Consider the following 14354-nt stretch of genomic DNA (forward strand, 5'->3'; position numbering starts at 1 on the left):
TATTTTATGTGAATTAAATAAGACAAGCATCTCTGCTTATTGTTCACAAGCAGCAGTTTGCTTTGTTAGCCTCCTCCCTCCCTCATTCAGCACTTACCTAGCAGATTTAATTTCCTGCAAGAGAAAAGGAGTGGGGAGAAAAGGTATGTTCTGCTGCTGAGGTAGGGCTTCTTCCCTACCTACTTTACTTCCAAATCTGGAAATGAAGAGCCAGAATCCAATCCCCTACAAAGCACACACAAAATCCCTTCTCTCAGCACTAAGTGCTAAACAGCATTCTGGGTTACAACATGATGTCATTCTTAAGTAGGGCTTCCTGAGAACCACAAATTGATCTCAGGTTTTCCTCAGCCTGGAGATCATTCATGAGGAAAAACCTTCCAACATATGGATTCCTGACAAGCATAATGAAAGAGGAGGACAGCTATTTTGGCTTCTTCATCATGTAATAAAGAGATTTTCCCCTGCTGTTATAAAGAGCGGGTTTAACTGACTCATTGTGGAGAATATCATATCATACACATAATGAGCAATAACAGGAGCCCAAGGAAAAGAATAATTTAGGAAAGAATGCCTAGAAGTCAGGTCTATGAAGCTAGAAAATATTCTCCCAAGGAAAGGGATAAAAGAATCCCTGCTCACATCGTTCACCGTTGGAAAGCACAGGATAACCAGAGCAGAAGAGAATCTGCAGTGGAAGATTTCAGCAGTCTGGCTCTGTAAGCTTTTCTCCACCCCACAGGTCAGTGCTCGAGGATACAGGGTGTAAACTCTTGCAATATACGTTTCTGGGGAAGATGCATGACTGGAAGCTGCTATAATCAAGGCAAGAGCTGAGAAAGACCTGGCTGTAGGTACCAGCAAAGCATCACCAGGTGATGTGGATGGAGATGGGACTGAGGAGAGAAGAGGGGCTTGTAGTCAGAGGAGACTAAGGAGTCAGATGAGTCAAAGGAAAAGCAGGTCCAGCACAGGTCTAGGGTTGCAGAATGGAGAGACAGAGGCAATTATGAGATCAAAGAGTGAGCAATGGGGGAACAAACCATGGTAGATGATTAAAGGAAAACTGCCTCAACAAAACAAGTCCATGGAGAAAGCAAATGAAAATTCCCAGAGATCAGGAGGCCTTCCCAGTCAGCAGAATGAAATACACATGTATGGGCGCAGGAAGAGTTTTGCAAAACAACACAAGTTAAAGCTGAAGGAAAACAGCCAGAGAAAAAGGAAACACAGTGCAAGAAGCCATGGACTGAGACCTGAGCTTGGTAAGTGCCAAGGGCCAGTATACCGTGCTATTTTTGTACAGAGCATTCTGCAGTCCTGAGCTAGAACAAACACTGCCAAGTTATACCACAAGACTGGAAACACAGGAGTAGGCAGTTTCCTAACTGCTGAGTTAGAAAAGCAGGCACATCCAACCATCCCAAAGCCAGGGGAAGGTTCTCAAGGAACGCAGGAGTAACAGATATTCTGCTACACTAATTCTTTCAGAGTGTCTGATAAGCAAGAAGTATTAATCCTTCCCACAACAAGAGCAGATTGCTCCTGACATGATATATACTCATTAGAAAATGTAGAAAGTCTTAACAGTAATTTAACTTCCTATCGTTAGGCTCAACATGCATTTTATAGCAATTTGCCTAGCTCCTTTATGTTAAATCATTAGTTTCCAGCTTAAGGCAATAGATCTTTCCTGAAGCAGACCTTTGTTTTGTTGCATGTATAGTTCAAAAATGTTCAGACATCTGGATTTGATCTATTTTACTTACCCACAGAGTTTCACGCTTTATAACTAGCATAAATAGTAAAGTAGTAGTATTATTATGGAAATAGTGCTGTATATAATTTTATGTGGTAAAAGACTTCTGCTGGCTTCCACCAGTGAGTCTGTGAAAAGATGCATTAGGAAGCATAGAAAGGGCTGTTCATTGAGAAAATAACAAATAATTACTAATAGCATTTGTTGTAATTATATACAATCACTATCACATAGAAACGAGAGCGTAAACTGGAAATTGCCAGGAGCAAGCACTCTAAAATAACTAACTTGCAGGTTAAAACCTTGCTCCATTACAGTTAATGGCAAAATTCACATTCACTTCAGCAGCTGTGTTTTCATATTGTTGGAGGAGACAACGTGTGAAACCTTAATCCCTTCAGCTAGGAGCAATATTAACTACTACTCCACACACTATACATTGTGCAGCAGTAACACATCCGCCTAACACAGGACTGCTATGTTTGTGCAGAGCTTTCAGGGCCTTAAAGGGCAGGCATGTACTACAGGATGTCACAGAAAGAATGGACTGTTTTTTTTCCATTCAGACACAAGAGGAATCTCAGAGGCAAAAAAAAAAACCAACCAACCACCAAGCCAAACAAACCTCTTACCGTTCAAGTACTTTCAGATGCCTGTCTCAGAGTCCTTCTGGTATATCTGCCATTTGCAGAGCCAATCTGAGCAAGCTGAAAGCTCTCTCCTCTTCCCAGCCCACTCCACCAGTCCCTGCAGTGAATTTAAGTCCTCGTGCATCAGATGGAAGGAACCAATAAGGTCTCCGAGTCTTTGCCTGGAGTGTTTCCCTCACCCAAGTCTATCCTACCAGCAGGAAAAGAGCCTGTCCTGTTCCTTTTATGCTCCACCCCAAATGGAAAATGAAAAAGCCTTTCCAGACCTGTACATGTGGCAGAAAACATCTTGGCATGGCTGTGGAGACCCAACGGTCACAAGCTCTTTAAAAAAAAAAAAAAAACAACTGAATGATGTGACATTTTTGTACAGTCAGCAGCAAAGGCAAACACAAAATACCTTTAAAAATAGCAGTGCTTAACATAAAAATCCTAATTATTTGGGAAATTAAAAAAAAGCAACACCTCAAGGACTTTAAAAATAAGCAAAAGATATGCCAAAGCCATTACTTCAGCACTTGGAGGATAATCTCAGACACACACATCATACATACCAGTTTTTAGATAAAACCTATCTGAAGATTCTGATAGGTTGCTTTACTTCCCTGTAAGAGAAACTGTCTGCAAAAGCCTCAGGATGGCAAGGACTATCTATACACGTGAAGGCTCTAACCGTAGCTGGATAGCTCTATTTCTCACAACAAAAGAAAACACTACAAACTCTCAAGCAAGCTTTGCACCACTGCTCCCTCTCAAAACTCTAACCCACACCCCAACTCCAGTCAGTGATCAGCTCTGACATGCACCCTAACTAGGAATCCCACCAAAAGGGATCACAACTCAAAGCTTCCAGTACACCTCAGCCTTCTTTTGCAAACTCTTCCCAGACCCACTCACACAAGGGCTCTGCACTGTTCCTCTCTTTAAACCCATACACTAACCCTAGGCAGTGACTAGCTCCAACATCCAGCCACTCAAAGCTCCCACCCTAACTAGGGATCCTACGATTCAAAACAGCTTCTGGTACAACTCATTTTTCTTTGGAAGACCCTTCCCAATCTCACTGACACACAAGGGGCTCTGTGCTTTCTCTCTCCCAAGCTGCAAAGCAAGGGAAGGCAATGACACTGCTTTCTAACAGAGTATAAACACACTTGTAAAAGTATTCATGAAAGTATAGTTTAGAAGATGACCTAAGAACAAGTGGCTTACCCTTTGCAAAGGCCAAATGAAGTCCTCAGAAGGGGTGATCTCCAGAGAAGCTACTCCCTTGACTGCTAATCCTCAAATGAGAGTGAAGAAGGGCAGACTCTGGGTCCACCCCCTTCCAGTTGCCCAGGTGCGCTGCTTGGGTGCCTTGGGTTAGCTACACCTTTCATTTGCTACTCCATCACTGGTTCAGCACTCACCATACACAAGTCAAAACAACCACACAAAGTAGGGACCCCACCAAAAAGGGCCTACAGATCTAAGTCTCTGGTACACCTCAACCTTCTTTGTCAGCCCCACTCATACAACAGGTACATTCTTCCTTTTTAGAAACCCAAACCCTAAGCCCAGACAGCGACCAGATCCAACACAGGAGAGAAATACACTTTCTTTCCAAACTCTAGCCAAAATCCAAGCATTAAACCTTATCCAAACACTAAACCTGCACAGAAGCCAACTCAACCAACCTCCCACTCAAAGCTCCAACGTCTGTTTTAACTGGGGATCCTACAACCAGGGGCTTACAATTCAAAGCTTCTGGTTCACATCAAACTTCTTTGGCAGGCCCTTCCCAACACCACTCACGTGGAGATACGCAGCTTCTCTCTCTCCAAGTCCTAACCCTAAGTTGAACCACTAAGTTGCCACCCAACCCCACAAGAGATCCCACCAAAAATGGCTCGTCTCAAAGCTTCATGCACACCTCATTCATTTGGACAGCCTAAGAAGCACACAGCCACCAGAGAAACACAAAAACATACTGAATATTGTAGTGCATACTAATGCACAATGCCCTTTGATTACGTCTGGTTCCTTGTTTCATTTTCTGTGCCCAGTTTCTACTCGTTGACTTTATGAGCTGGAAAGATGCAGAAATAGGAAATTACGAAGAATATCAGCAGGGAATTAAACTTGACTTTGTCTCCCTGCTAACAACAGAAATGTTCTTCTGTGGCAGCCATGCATCAGTAGACTGCTTCACTGAGAGGCAGCGGCCAGCACCCTAAGCTTTGAAGACTGGGTGCTCACAGAAGCTTTGCAGACCACAGACGCTGCAGGCTGAGCATTTTCTGCTGCTCGTGGAGCCATTCTCGCCAACGTTAAGAGCAGCTTTCCAGCTTCTGCAAATACAAAGGGAGCACAGAGATGGGAAACGAGGCTCACGCGGAGCATGTCACTTCTCTGTGCCTCGTGAGAACAACCTAGAGCAAGGAAAAGTGAAAACAGGTTCGATTTTGCTGAAGTTTAACCAGAAATCTCTGTTAAAAACGTAACAGACGTTGCGGCTCAAACAGCACAACTCATCGCACGCCGCCGCTGCCCGGGTGAGGGCGGGCACTCAGGGCGAGGCGCGGCATCAACGGCGGCTGCTGCGCATGCGCAGTAGAGTCCCGCCCCGCAGACCGCTGCTGCGCAGGCGCAGTGCGGGTCCGCGCCGCGACAAGATGGCGGCGTCCGCGCTGCTCTGGGCGCTGAGGGCCGCTCGCCAGGTCAGCCTCGCTGCCGCCCTTCAAGAGGTCCCTTTCCCAGCCGGGAGCGGGCGCGAGTTCGTTCTTGTTTTCAATAGGTTCTCCCAAGCCAAACGCGGAGCTACTACGTGGACTGGAGGATGCTGCGCGACGTCAAGAGGAGGAAGCTGGCCTACGAGTACGCGGACGAGCGGCTGCGGATCAACGCCATCCGGAAGAACACCATCCTGCCCAAGGAGCTGCAGGTACGGGCAGGGCACTGCGCTGGCACCCTGACCGGCCTCGCTCTGCCTTCCTCCGCAGAGCTGCCAGTTACAGAGCCTGGGAAAGCTGTTTTCCTTTATGGAGAGTCAGGTGGTTGCTCGGGTAGCTGCCTGAATAAACTTTAGGTTTTTTTGCTCTGTGGTTATTTGGAAACGCGGATGCCTGATCCACTCCTCCTGCTCTTACCCTGCCTCAAGTAGCGGGAAGCCACGTTGAGGTCTCCCCTGAGCCTTCTCCAAGCTAAACAAGCCCAGTTCCCTCAACCTTTCCTCATAGGAGAGGTGTTCCAGCTGTCTGATCACCTCTGTAACCTTCTCCAGCAGCTCCATGCCCTTCTTGTACAAGGGGTCCCAGACCTAGATGTGGCCTCACAAAGGCAGGGCAGAAGGGGACAGTCTCCTCCGTGCCCGCTGCCACTCCTCTGTTGGTGCAACCTAGGACCCACGTCCACCTTTTCGTCCACCAGGACTCAAGTCCTTCTGAGCAGGGCTTCTCACAAGGAGGTCGTAGGTTCACATGGGCCCACTTTCCAAGCCCATCCCAGTCTTTGCATGGCAAGCCCTTGTTCTGTTGCACCAACTCAGATGGTGTCACCCTTAACCCTGTCATCTTTTGAAGATATAGGTCCCCTTCAGAGTCAGCCTGACACCATTGCTTTTCAACACTTGCAATAAAATGAGAATTACTGTAGTCCTGCATGACCTTCCTTTTACCTCCAACAGTGGCTTCCTACCACAAGGCTCTTTATGCCCTGTTTTGTTGTTGCTTTTTTTTCCTTTAGCCAATTGCTGCTAGCTAATGGTTTCTGACTTTTTGTTCTCTCATACTCAGAACTTGAAGCGTTTTCCATTAGAACAGAGACACTTTGATTCTTTCCTGTCTGCAGCTCCTTTTGAAGTACACACGATGAGATCCAACAAAGCATAACCTCTGAAAGCAGTTAACAGGATCTTAAAGGATGAGCCCACTCCATATTTACTGGCTCGAGGCACGATAGTAGCTTGTGGCAATACCTGCTCTACAGTTTGGAGGTCTGGAAGTAAGACCCCCTCAAAATCCTGGGGAACACAGTTCAACTCTAAGCTGTGGTCTTCTGTTTTAGGAAGTGGCTGATAAAGAGATCGCTGCCTTGCCCCGGGACAGCTGCCCTGTGAGGATCCATAATAGGTGTGTCCTGACGTCCCGCCCTCGGGGGGTGAAGCGGCGTTGGAGGCTCAGCAGGATTGTTTTCCGCCACTTTGCTGACCACGGTCAGATGTCAGGGATACAGAGGGCCATGTGGTAGTTCACTGCGTGGATATACGGGAAGTGCAGGACAGGCTCAGTGTGCATTTGCAGTACAACAGACTCAAACTGCTGTGGGAAGGAAGAAAAGCCATGCTGATTCATTCACTGCAGTGATTGGTATCAGCTAGGTGACAGGAAGCAGCACAAGTGCACTAAGCCAGTCCATAGAAGAGGCAGTTTTATTTTGAGGGGAAAAAAACCAAAACATAAATCACCTGGTTGCAGAATTGAGCTGAAGTTTGTGATGTGGATAACAGTTAAAATAAAGACATATAGCAAAGGCTCACTGAAGCACTATTTTTTTTTTTGCCACTATATGGTTGAACGTGGTGAACATGGTCATTTAGGTAAAAGCATAAATGAAGCTTCACAACAGGGCAAAGTAGTATTCTGCCATGAATAAGAATGAGCATGAATTTAAAACATAACCTCAAGTTCAGATAATCTTGCTATCCAAGTGTAATACAAATATATTAACAAGCAGACAAAGAATGGGTAGAGAACCTATTGGAAGCAACAGCATGTTAATATTCTTCTCCTACCTATAGTGCAGAGCTTGTTCCAGTGCTTTAAAAACAAGGTAGCAATTAAGTCCTAGGCCAGACTGTAACAGGGCAGTAATGGCTTGCTTAATTTGGCAGGTATCATTAAGTAAACCTGACCCTGGGAGAAACACAAGGAAGCATGAAAGAAACAACAGTAACCCCAGCAAGCCTGCTGCTAAGTTCATGTTTGCCATGTACTCTTCTTCAAAGCAGGGCAGTAAAGGGGGAACGGCCACTCTGCCCTCCCTGGTTGTAGGTGGAAGTGGCTGCACTAAGTATGCCAAGTAAAGCTGTACTATCGTCAGGTGGAAGGAAGCAGCAAGTTAACAGCAATCCATCACCCCACATTTTGTAAGCTTCTGGTGTATAACCTAACATACTACTTACTCAGTTACCTTAAAACCCCTTTGAAGTTGATAGGAGACTACGGAGCTTCTCTTTTTTCCTTACACACTGCTTAGAGCCAGGGTGAATTCGCTAGCATCAGTGGCTCTCTACTCTTCTGTGACCAGTGCCACCTAAAGACACCCCAAGGACGTCACACTTAGCACAGAAGAGCTGTTTTCAAAAGCCGTGAGCAGTTAAAACAGGCAGTACTTAAATTTTAATACCACAGTATAAACAGCATATCACTTCTTCCCAACTAGCAAGTGCACTGTCTTGAGATAGTTTCTGTACTTTCCTCAGCATTTTCCTTTTTGTCACAACATACTATCCCACGTCACAAAATTGCACCCCACGGTGACATCAGTCCCTGTAACCAGATGGTACTGAAGTCACTTGCAACAGAGACCTTGACCCATCTTAGTTTAGGATTTGTTTTCTTCTACATTCCCTCCTCAATTTCACAAAAGCCTCCACTTATATGAGGTGCTTTTTCAGGGAGGGCTAAGGATTTACCTATGCTCCACTCCTCAGGAAATGGTGAATCACTTGACTGAAGGAAATGCTTTATAAGCTATTTTATTTAAATATTTTTCTCCAACCTGAAATGGAAAATGAGTCTTTGCTTGGAAGAAGATTGTGTAAACAGTGATCTTTGCAGCACAGCGAGCTCTCACGTGGAAGATCTGTATTAAGGCAGCCCGCAGAGTACTTTCAGATATCCATCGGTATGTCCCCTTTGGATTGCTTTTCCCTGCTTTCAACCCAGGCCTTGTTGATGGTGCGCTTCATTTCATCATCTCCTTCTGCATACATCTTTTTTAAAAGGTTCATAAGCCCTTCACTGGGATCTGAGGTGTCGTAGGCAGCCTCCCTGCAAGACAGATATGTATCACAAGATCAGTCTTAGCTAAGAGTTCTCTGCAAAAATTGGAACACCAACAGTGAGCATTTTGCATTGGCCAAGTCTTTACACCATGGAAACCCTCATCACAACCCAGTCGACACATCCTTGGGTGCATTTAGATTAAGTGCAATTCCATTTAAAAGCTGTCCAGTCAAGGGTAACAGGAAGCAATCTGCAGAAAAAGTGACCCTTGAAGCACCACGCAAAATTAATCTTAAAAAGCAGGACTCGAACATAACGGACCCAGAAAGTAACAACATCCATCCACAAAAAGTGAATTAAAAGCATCAAACAACACAAGAGTGACAACACTGAGCTTTTCAAGTGGCTGTATTCATGACCCAAAAGGCATTTTCTGCTTCCAGTTTTTAGATTATGTTCAGAAGTTAATTGCCTCATTATAACACCTTGCATTTCACAGCAATTTTCTCATCCTACAAAGCCAGCAACAACAAAGACGAATGGTACTATCCACCTGAGAAGAAGCATCTGGGTACAACAGGACCCACATTACCAGACTCTATACAATGCCATCTCTGGCTCCACTGCCTCCATATCCCATTTTTCTACAATCCCATAGGTATTCTTCAGGTAGCTGCAGGCTACCTGAAAAACACACAATCAAAATAAATCAGAGGGATCAAAATAAATCAGAGGGAGCAAGTTCACAAAGTATGGGGCTAGCCACCAGCCTCAAAGACCTGAGCTCTGGTAAGCTGGGAGGAACATTTCTGAAGTGACTCATCTGTCTTACTGTAAATCCTCAACATTAGCCCTGTCAGGCTGAGCAGCAGATGGTATTTCTCTGCACAAGATACAGGTTTCATAAAATGCTTACGTTCCTCCAGCAACTGATCAGTAGTCAAGTCACCTTCTCCTAATCTTTAATGCTGTTGTTTGTGAGGGGAAGGCACTTTTGCTCTGATTAGCTAGGAATAACCACATGAAGCAAATCATCTTATAGAGACAATAAAATGGACAGTTGTTGGCAGGTGTAAGTGTCTCAAAAGCTTCCACGCTTAGAAGGTGAGCAAGCAGACTCTCTTTTGGATGAGAACATCTATAATGTAAAACAACACAGAAGTATTATATAATATACACTAGCTATATATTCTACATACACACACACACAAATGCCTTTTGCCCTCAGCTGTTTCTGGCTGTAGTTTACCACTTTTTCCACATGGCCAGAGCCTAAGCTGCCTGTAGTACTGGTCCCAAGAGTCTGAAGCACGCTTATCTAAATTATTTTGAAAACTCTGTACAATAACCAGGTAAGCAAGAAGCCTGTTTTGCCAAAAGGTGCTGGGAGTTTTGTGTGAGCACTTCAAATACACGTGAAAAAATTATTACTGTAACCGGAATAGCTGCAGGAATAGTATATGTGCTTCTACAGAATATACACTCAGCCTAAAAACAAAGTCAACCTCACTGGAGCAGTTCTTGCAAGAAACGCAGCCATAAAGACATACTGACTCATTAATTGGTTAATTATCTGCAGCACTCTCACTGAAGGTCTCATCTGTCTTATTTCCAGTGGTGTGACATTCGTAATCAGCAATAAGCCAACAGAAGAATGGCAATCAGTTGCTCAAAGAACACCTCCTCCACCGTCAGTCCACAAAAAAATGGTGCCACAAAAATCCCAGCCTCATGATTCACAAATACCTTGGGGGCTTGTGTCCCAGAACAGCACTTCTCTCAGTCTGACTGCACTGTCAGTACATTGCAGCTCTTCTCTTGCCTGTCCTAAAGCAATTCTGGAAATAAGATGAGATGGAGGGATGAAGAGACACTTACTCTTTCTCCTTGCTTTCTTTTTCCACTTGAGTGAGGCACGCCCATTTTTCCTCCTGCTTCTTCTTACACATCACAAGGACCGTGTCTGTCTTTATCTGGATGGAGAACAGCAACATATGAATTTAGAATACAAATAAAGGATGCTAGTCACAACCACCAGAAATAAGATGAACTTGCACCTCTTTCTGTACCCACCAATTCCCGAAACATTTCTTTGCTATTCTTGGGCAACATATAGAAATCATCATACATATTCAGCTTCACAGCACCAAGTATTAATCTCACTGTTCAGGGATCAGCATGACTGATATAACACTACTACAGTACTGACTATCTATGGTACAGCAGAACAGTCAGTGCAGTAGAAGCACCATTCAGTCATTTTTGGACACTGAAAGCACACAGGACTGTCTGCTAAGCTGTGATACCAAGTCCTGGAAGAAGCTCTGCCAACTCACTTCTCCAAGGGCAAGAAACTGGTTTAAGGGCACTGCTTCACAGTATGTTTGCAAGTTATAAGCAAAGCCTGTTTAATTGCAACCCTGACCTAAATTCCTCAAAACCACTGTGTGCCACGGCACACACAATTCTGCTGGAGCTGTAGCTTAGCTCTGTGGCATGGCCAGTTCTTTTTCACACTACATTAAAAAAAATAAATCACTGGAGCACCATTTATTTATGTATTTATTGTACACCTCTGTAGTTTCAGGACAATTTCAAACTGAACCATCATTTGGTTCAATAATGTACTTTGGTTCAGAAGCATTACAAGTAGCAAAGTAAGAACAATATTTCAGTTGCAGTCATCAGCAGTGAAAAACTGCTCCTGTTCAACCTACTCCTACCAAAGCCAGAGCAAGTTTTAGACACTGTTCTGGGCACTGTGCCTACTTAGACACTACCCAAGGCTTCAGCCTGCTGACAAGCCTCCAGGCCTTAGAACTACAGAGGCTCTCAGAAGTGTTTTTAAAAGCAGAAGAATGCAAATTAATGCTCAGTGCAATTTTCCACTTCATTATTGCTGAAATCCTAATTGGAGGGGTATTTTGAAAAAGCATGCTGCAATACCTAGCTGTGATCTTCTCAAAAAAAAAAAAAGCCCACGGGCTCTAGAGAAAAATTCCACCTGTAACACGTAGAGTGCAACTGACCTTTCTGGTGCTACCTTCCACACAGATGGGTTTCAGTAGGTTGTTGAAGGTCATGGTGTAGTTCTTCCCATTCAGATTCTTCACTAGCAGATCAAACGACCTGGTATCAGAAGGTGGGAAGAGGGCAAAGAATTACTCGAATCAGTGCAAGACTACTCCACCCTGCCACTAAAAACTGTCCTAGAGCCCTTTAACAGGTGTATTACTTGGGAGAGTACATCAACTGACTTGAGCTTCCTCCCGCCCAGGGCTTTCAAATCTTCAGTTGGATTTAATATTGCCACTTAAAAGCACCTACCTAGATTTTACAACAAATCAAGATCCTTACAGAGTTCTATTTTGCTCACCTCCTACAACCAAAGTAAATTTATTTAATCATTTCAGTTACATCACCATTAAGAACAGGGGTAGCACTACACACCCTGTCAGGCACGAAGAAGTGTAACAAACATTTATATAATGAAAAAACAACAACAAAAAAAACAGCTTAAGGGTATGTACTAAATAAATAAATAGAAGCAGGGAGGCAGGAGCAGGTCTGGCTGATCCAGAACAGTACTCAACACTACACAGTCCTGAACTTCAAACAGTATTTCAACAATTCCTTACCCACACTCTCCCTCACAGCACAGTGCAACAAGATGAACTCACCTCTCTGTGAAATTCACTTGCACATTCTCAGCTGGAAGCTTCTGAACTCCATTTAAAGAGATGTAAATCTTAATAAACTTATCTGACTGATCCCAACCTGCAAAAGAACAAGAGATAAAGAACCAGCTTTCCTCCATAACCTTAATGCATTCTGTTCTATGATTCCATGATACCAATACTCCAACAAAATTCCCTAGTGATGATCACAACTTGTGCTTTCTTCAAACAGTGTTCAGAAGGATGAGGGAAATGTGTGTATTATTCAGGAGTAACTTGAAAGCAAAAGCTCTCACAAATTCTTTACATTTGGAGAAAAATCATGCATCAGCTCAGTTAAAATGACAGCAACTCTGTCTGCACAGGAGTTGCAGGAGATGTCTGGCTTTGCTGCAGTTTCCTTTGCCCAATTTCTCCCTACACACAATCACCTTGAGCAACTCCTACATGACAAACAGAGAAGCCAAAGCTCACTCCATTCTTACTGAGTGCTATGCAATGTAAAAAAAAAAACCACTTGCTGGTACAGCAGAGACCTTTAACGCTCCCCACCAGTACAGGACAGCACTCACACCAACGGATCAAACACATGCTGCGGTTGGGGTTGTTTTTAGCAAGGTCTTCAGTACAAAACAAACACCTGAGAAGGCTTCTTGCAGCACTACACAGCAACTGTAACTCACGCTAACCCCACACTGAGCTCTGAGGGTTTTCCAAGAGGCAAACCTACCATAATTGTTGATTTTCACTGTGTACCCTCCCAGTGATGTCTTTTCTTCCTCTATGACATCTTTCGGCTCGGGCACAGGCTGGTTCTTGATTTCCAGCTCCAGTTTGTGCTTTTCCGTCATCAGGACATCGCGGAGCCGCTTCCTCGTGGCTCTGGCCAGCAGCTCCTTCACCTCCTCCAAATCCTTCCGCAGCTGTTTAAAAGAGCACACGCGTGGATCAGACGCCGCGTGGATCAGACGCAGCCCCTCTCCGCTCAGCGCTCGCTGCCCAGCTCTTCCCCGTTCACCAGATACTCCACATTTACCCGGTCGGCATCACTCAGAGGCGAGCAGAGCGTCCCTCCCGCCGGCCCCCGCTCACCTCCTCACGCACGGCGGCCATGTCGCGCGTGGCACAGCGCGGAGCCGCACGTCCCCGCCAGCGGCCGCGGCCACTCTGGAACCTTCCGACCTCCCGCCCCGCCTCCGCGCTGCGGAAGTGACGTATACTGCCTCCTCCTGGCGCGCACTGCCCCCTCTTCCACTTCCGCTCGCGCACCGGAAGGGGAGGGTCAAACCGCGGCTTGATTGGCAGGGCGGGGTGCAGGAGCTGTTTGTGCGTGAGGGGGTGGTGCTGCGTCACCTCAGTGAGCGTGTCGTGGCTGCTGTGGTGCTTTCGCGTCTGTTTGTGGAGGTTACAGCCTCCAGACAGCACGCAGCGACCGCCTCAGCGCGCTGAGAGCTGCTCAAACGCAGCGTTTGGCTCCGGCTGTCCGACGGCGCAGCCGTTCTGTGACGGAGAAACAGGTTTCGTTCGGAGCCAGGTGCAGCGCCTCGTGACGTCACGTGACGGCTAGATGCGGGCTCCATTCTGGCCGTCTTCCGAAGGGGATCTCTGTTTAACAGCCCTAAGGCCGAGCCTCAGCCTGCAGCGTTTCAGCCACAGCTCTCGAAGCGGGGCCGGTTCATTTACCTGACAATATGAAGGGTGGTCGGCTGGGATTACTTCTGCAGCACGTTATCTCATGGGCTGAGAACAGTTACTCCTGGAGTTGTTTCCTTACAGTCGTGCTGAGAGAAAAATCAGTGCAATTTCCATAGCTCCTAATTGGAGTTTCTCCTCCATCAGTTGTGCTTTATTGGGAAGTGTCCACAGCTTTAGGGCCTGGATTGCTATTGCTTTGTAATTTAGTTGCTGAATACAGGGGAAAACGCTTAAATACAGAGGTGCAGCTGCAATTTGCTTGTTTTCTAGCAATTTTTAACTCTTCTACCATGAAAACAAGTTCCACGTAGCTCTTCTGCCCGTGAAGCTGCAGTACCACCTGGATGCTGTGTCCTATCCTGTCTGGAAACAGGAGAGTCTGACCAAGTTTTCTTCTGTGCATTCTTAGCAGGAGCCAAGCAGCAGGGCTTCTCCCAGGGGACGGGAATCTGAACAGTTCATGCAGCAGGAGGGGAAAAAGGAGTCCTAACCGGGAGGAGTACTGAAACAGCTGTAGGATCCTGGTCTGGTCTTTCTGGCAGTGTGTTCCTAGCAGCTCAAAGGATAGGGGGGGGAAAGAAAAGTG

The 14354-nt window shown here is 45.6% G+C and overlaps 2 protein-coding genes across 2 annotated transcripts; one reads left to right on the top strand and one right to left on the bottom strand.

Moving 5' to 3' along the window:
• Nucleotides 1-5054: 5054 nt before the first annotated feature.
• Nucleotides 5055-6924, top strand: MRPS14 (mitochondrial ribosomal protein S14). The gene is made up of 3 exons (XM_065745418.1): nucleotides 5055-5108; nucleotides 5186-5332; nucleotides 6454-6924. Exons 1-3 carry the CDS (start codon nucleotides 5064-5066, stop codon nucleotides 6634-6636), a joined length of 375 nt encoding a protein of 124 aa, XP_065601490.1. The 5' UTR covers nucleotides 5055-5063; the 3' UTR covers nucleotides 6637-6924.
• Nucleotides 6925-8116: 1192 nt separating this feature from the next.
• Nucleotides 8117-13207, bottom strand: CACYBP (calcyclin binding protein). Its single transcript, XM_065745052.1, has 6 exons — nucleotides 13166-13207; nucleotides 12804-12996; nucleotides 12077-12173; nucleotides 11426-11525; nucleotides 10275-10369; nucleotides 8117-8441 (listed from the first exon to the last, which is right to left on the bottom strand). Exons 1-6 carry the CDS (start codon nucleotides 13184-13186, stop codon nucleotides 8282-8284), a joined length of 666 nt encoding a protein of 221 aa, XP_065601124.1. The 5' UTR covers nucleotides 13187-13207; the 3' UTR covers nucleotides 8117-8281.
• Nucleotides 13208-14354: the final 1147 nt, after the last annotated feature.

The sequence above is a fragment of the Cyrtonyx montezumae genome, unplaced genomic scaffold (genome assembly GCF_038088225.1).
Source record: "Cyrtonyx montezumae isolate F1298 unplaced genomic scaffold, pur_monq_1.0 scaffold_1, whole genome shotgun sequence".
Classification (NCBI taxonomy): Eukaryota; Metazoa; Chordata; class Aves; order Galliformes; family Odontophoridae; genus Cyrtonyx; species Cyrtonyx montezumae.

Excerpts from the sequence above, each read along its gene's own strand:
- CACYBP (XM_065745052.1), bottom strand. The coding sequence starts at position 13,186 with ATGGCCGCCGTGCGTGAGGAG. Across the intron at positions 11,526-12,076 it reads CAAGTGAATTTCACAGAGAG|GTCGTTTGATCTGCTAGTGA; the intron begins GTGAGTTCATCT and ends TTCTGATACCAG. Across the intron at positions 10,370-11,425 it reads TGGAAGGTAGCACCAGAAAG|ATAAAGACAGACACGGTCCT; the intron begins GTCAGTTGCACT and ends TTCTCCATCCAG.
- MRPS14 (XM_065745418.1), top strand. The coding sequence starts at position 5,064 with ATGGCGGCGTCCGCGCTGCTCTGGGCGCTGAGGGCCGCTCGCCAG. Across the intron at positions 5,109-5,185 it reads CGCTGAGGGCCGCTCGCCAG|GTTCTCCCAAGCCAAACGCG; the intron begins GTCAGCCTCGCT and ends TGTTTTCAATAG. Across the intron at positions 5,333-6,453 it reads TCCTGCCCAAGGAGCTGCAG|GAAGTGGCTGATAAAGAGAT; the intron begins GTACGGGCAGGG and ends CTTCTGTTTTAG.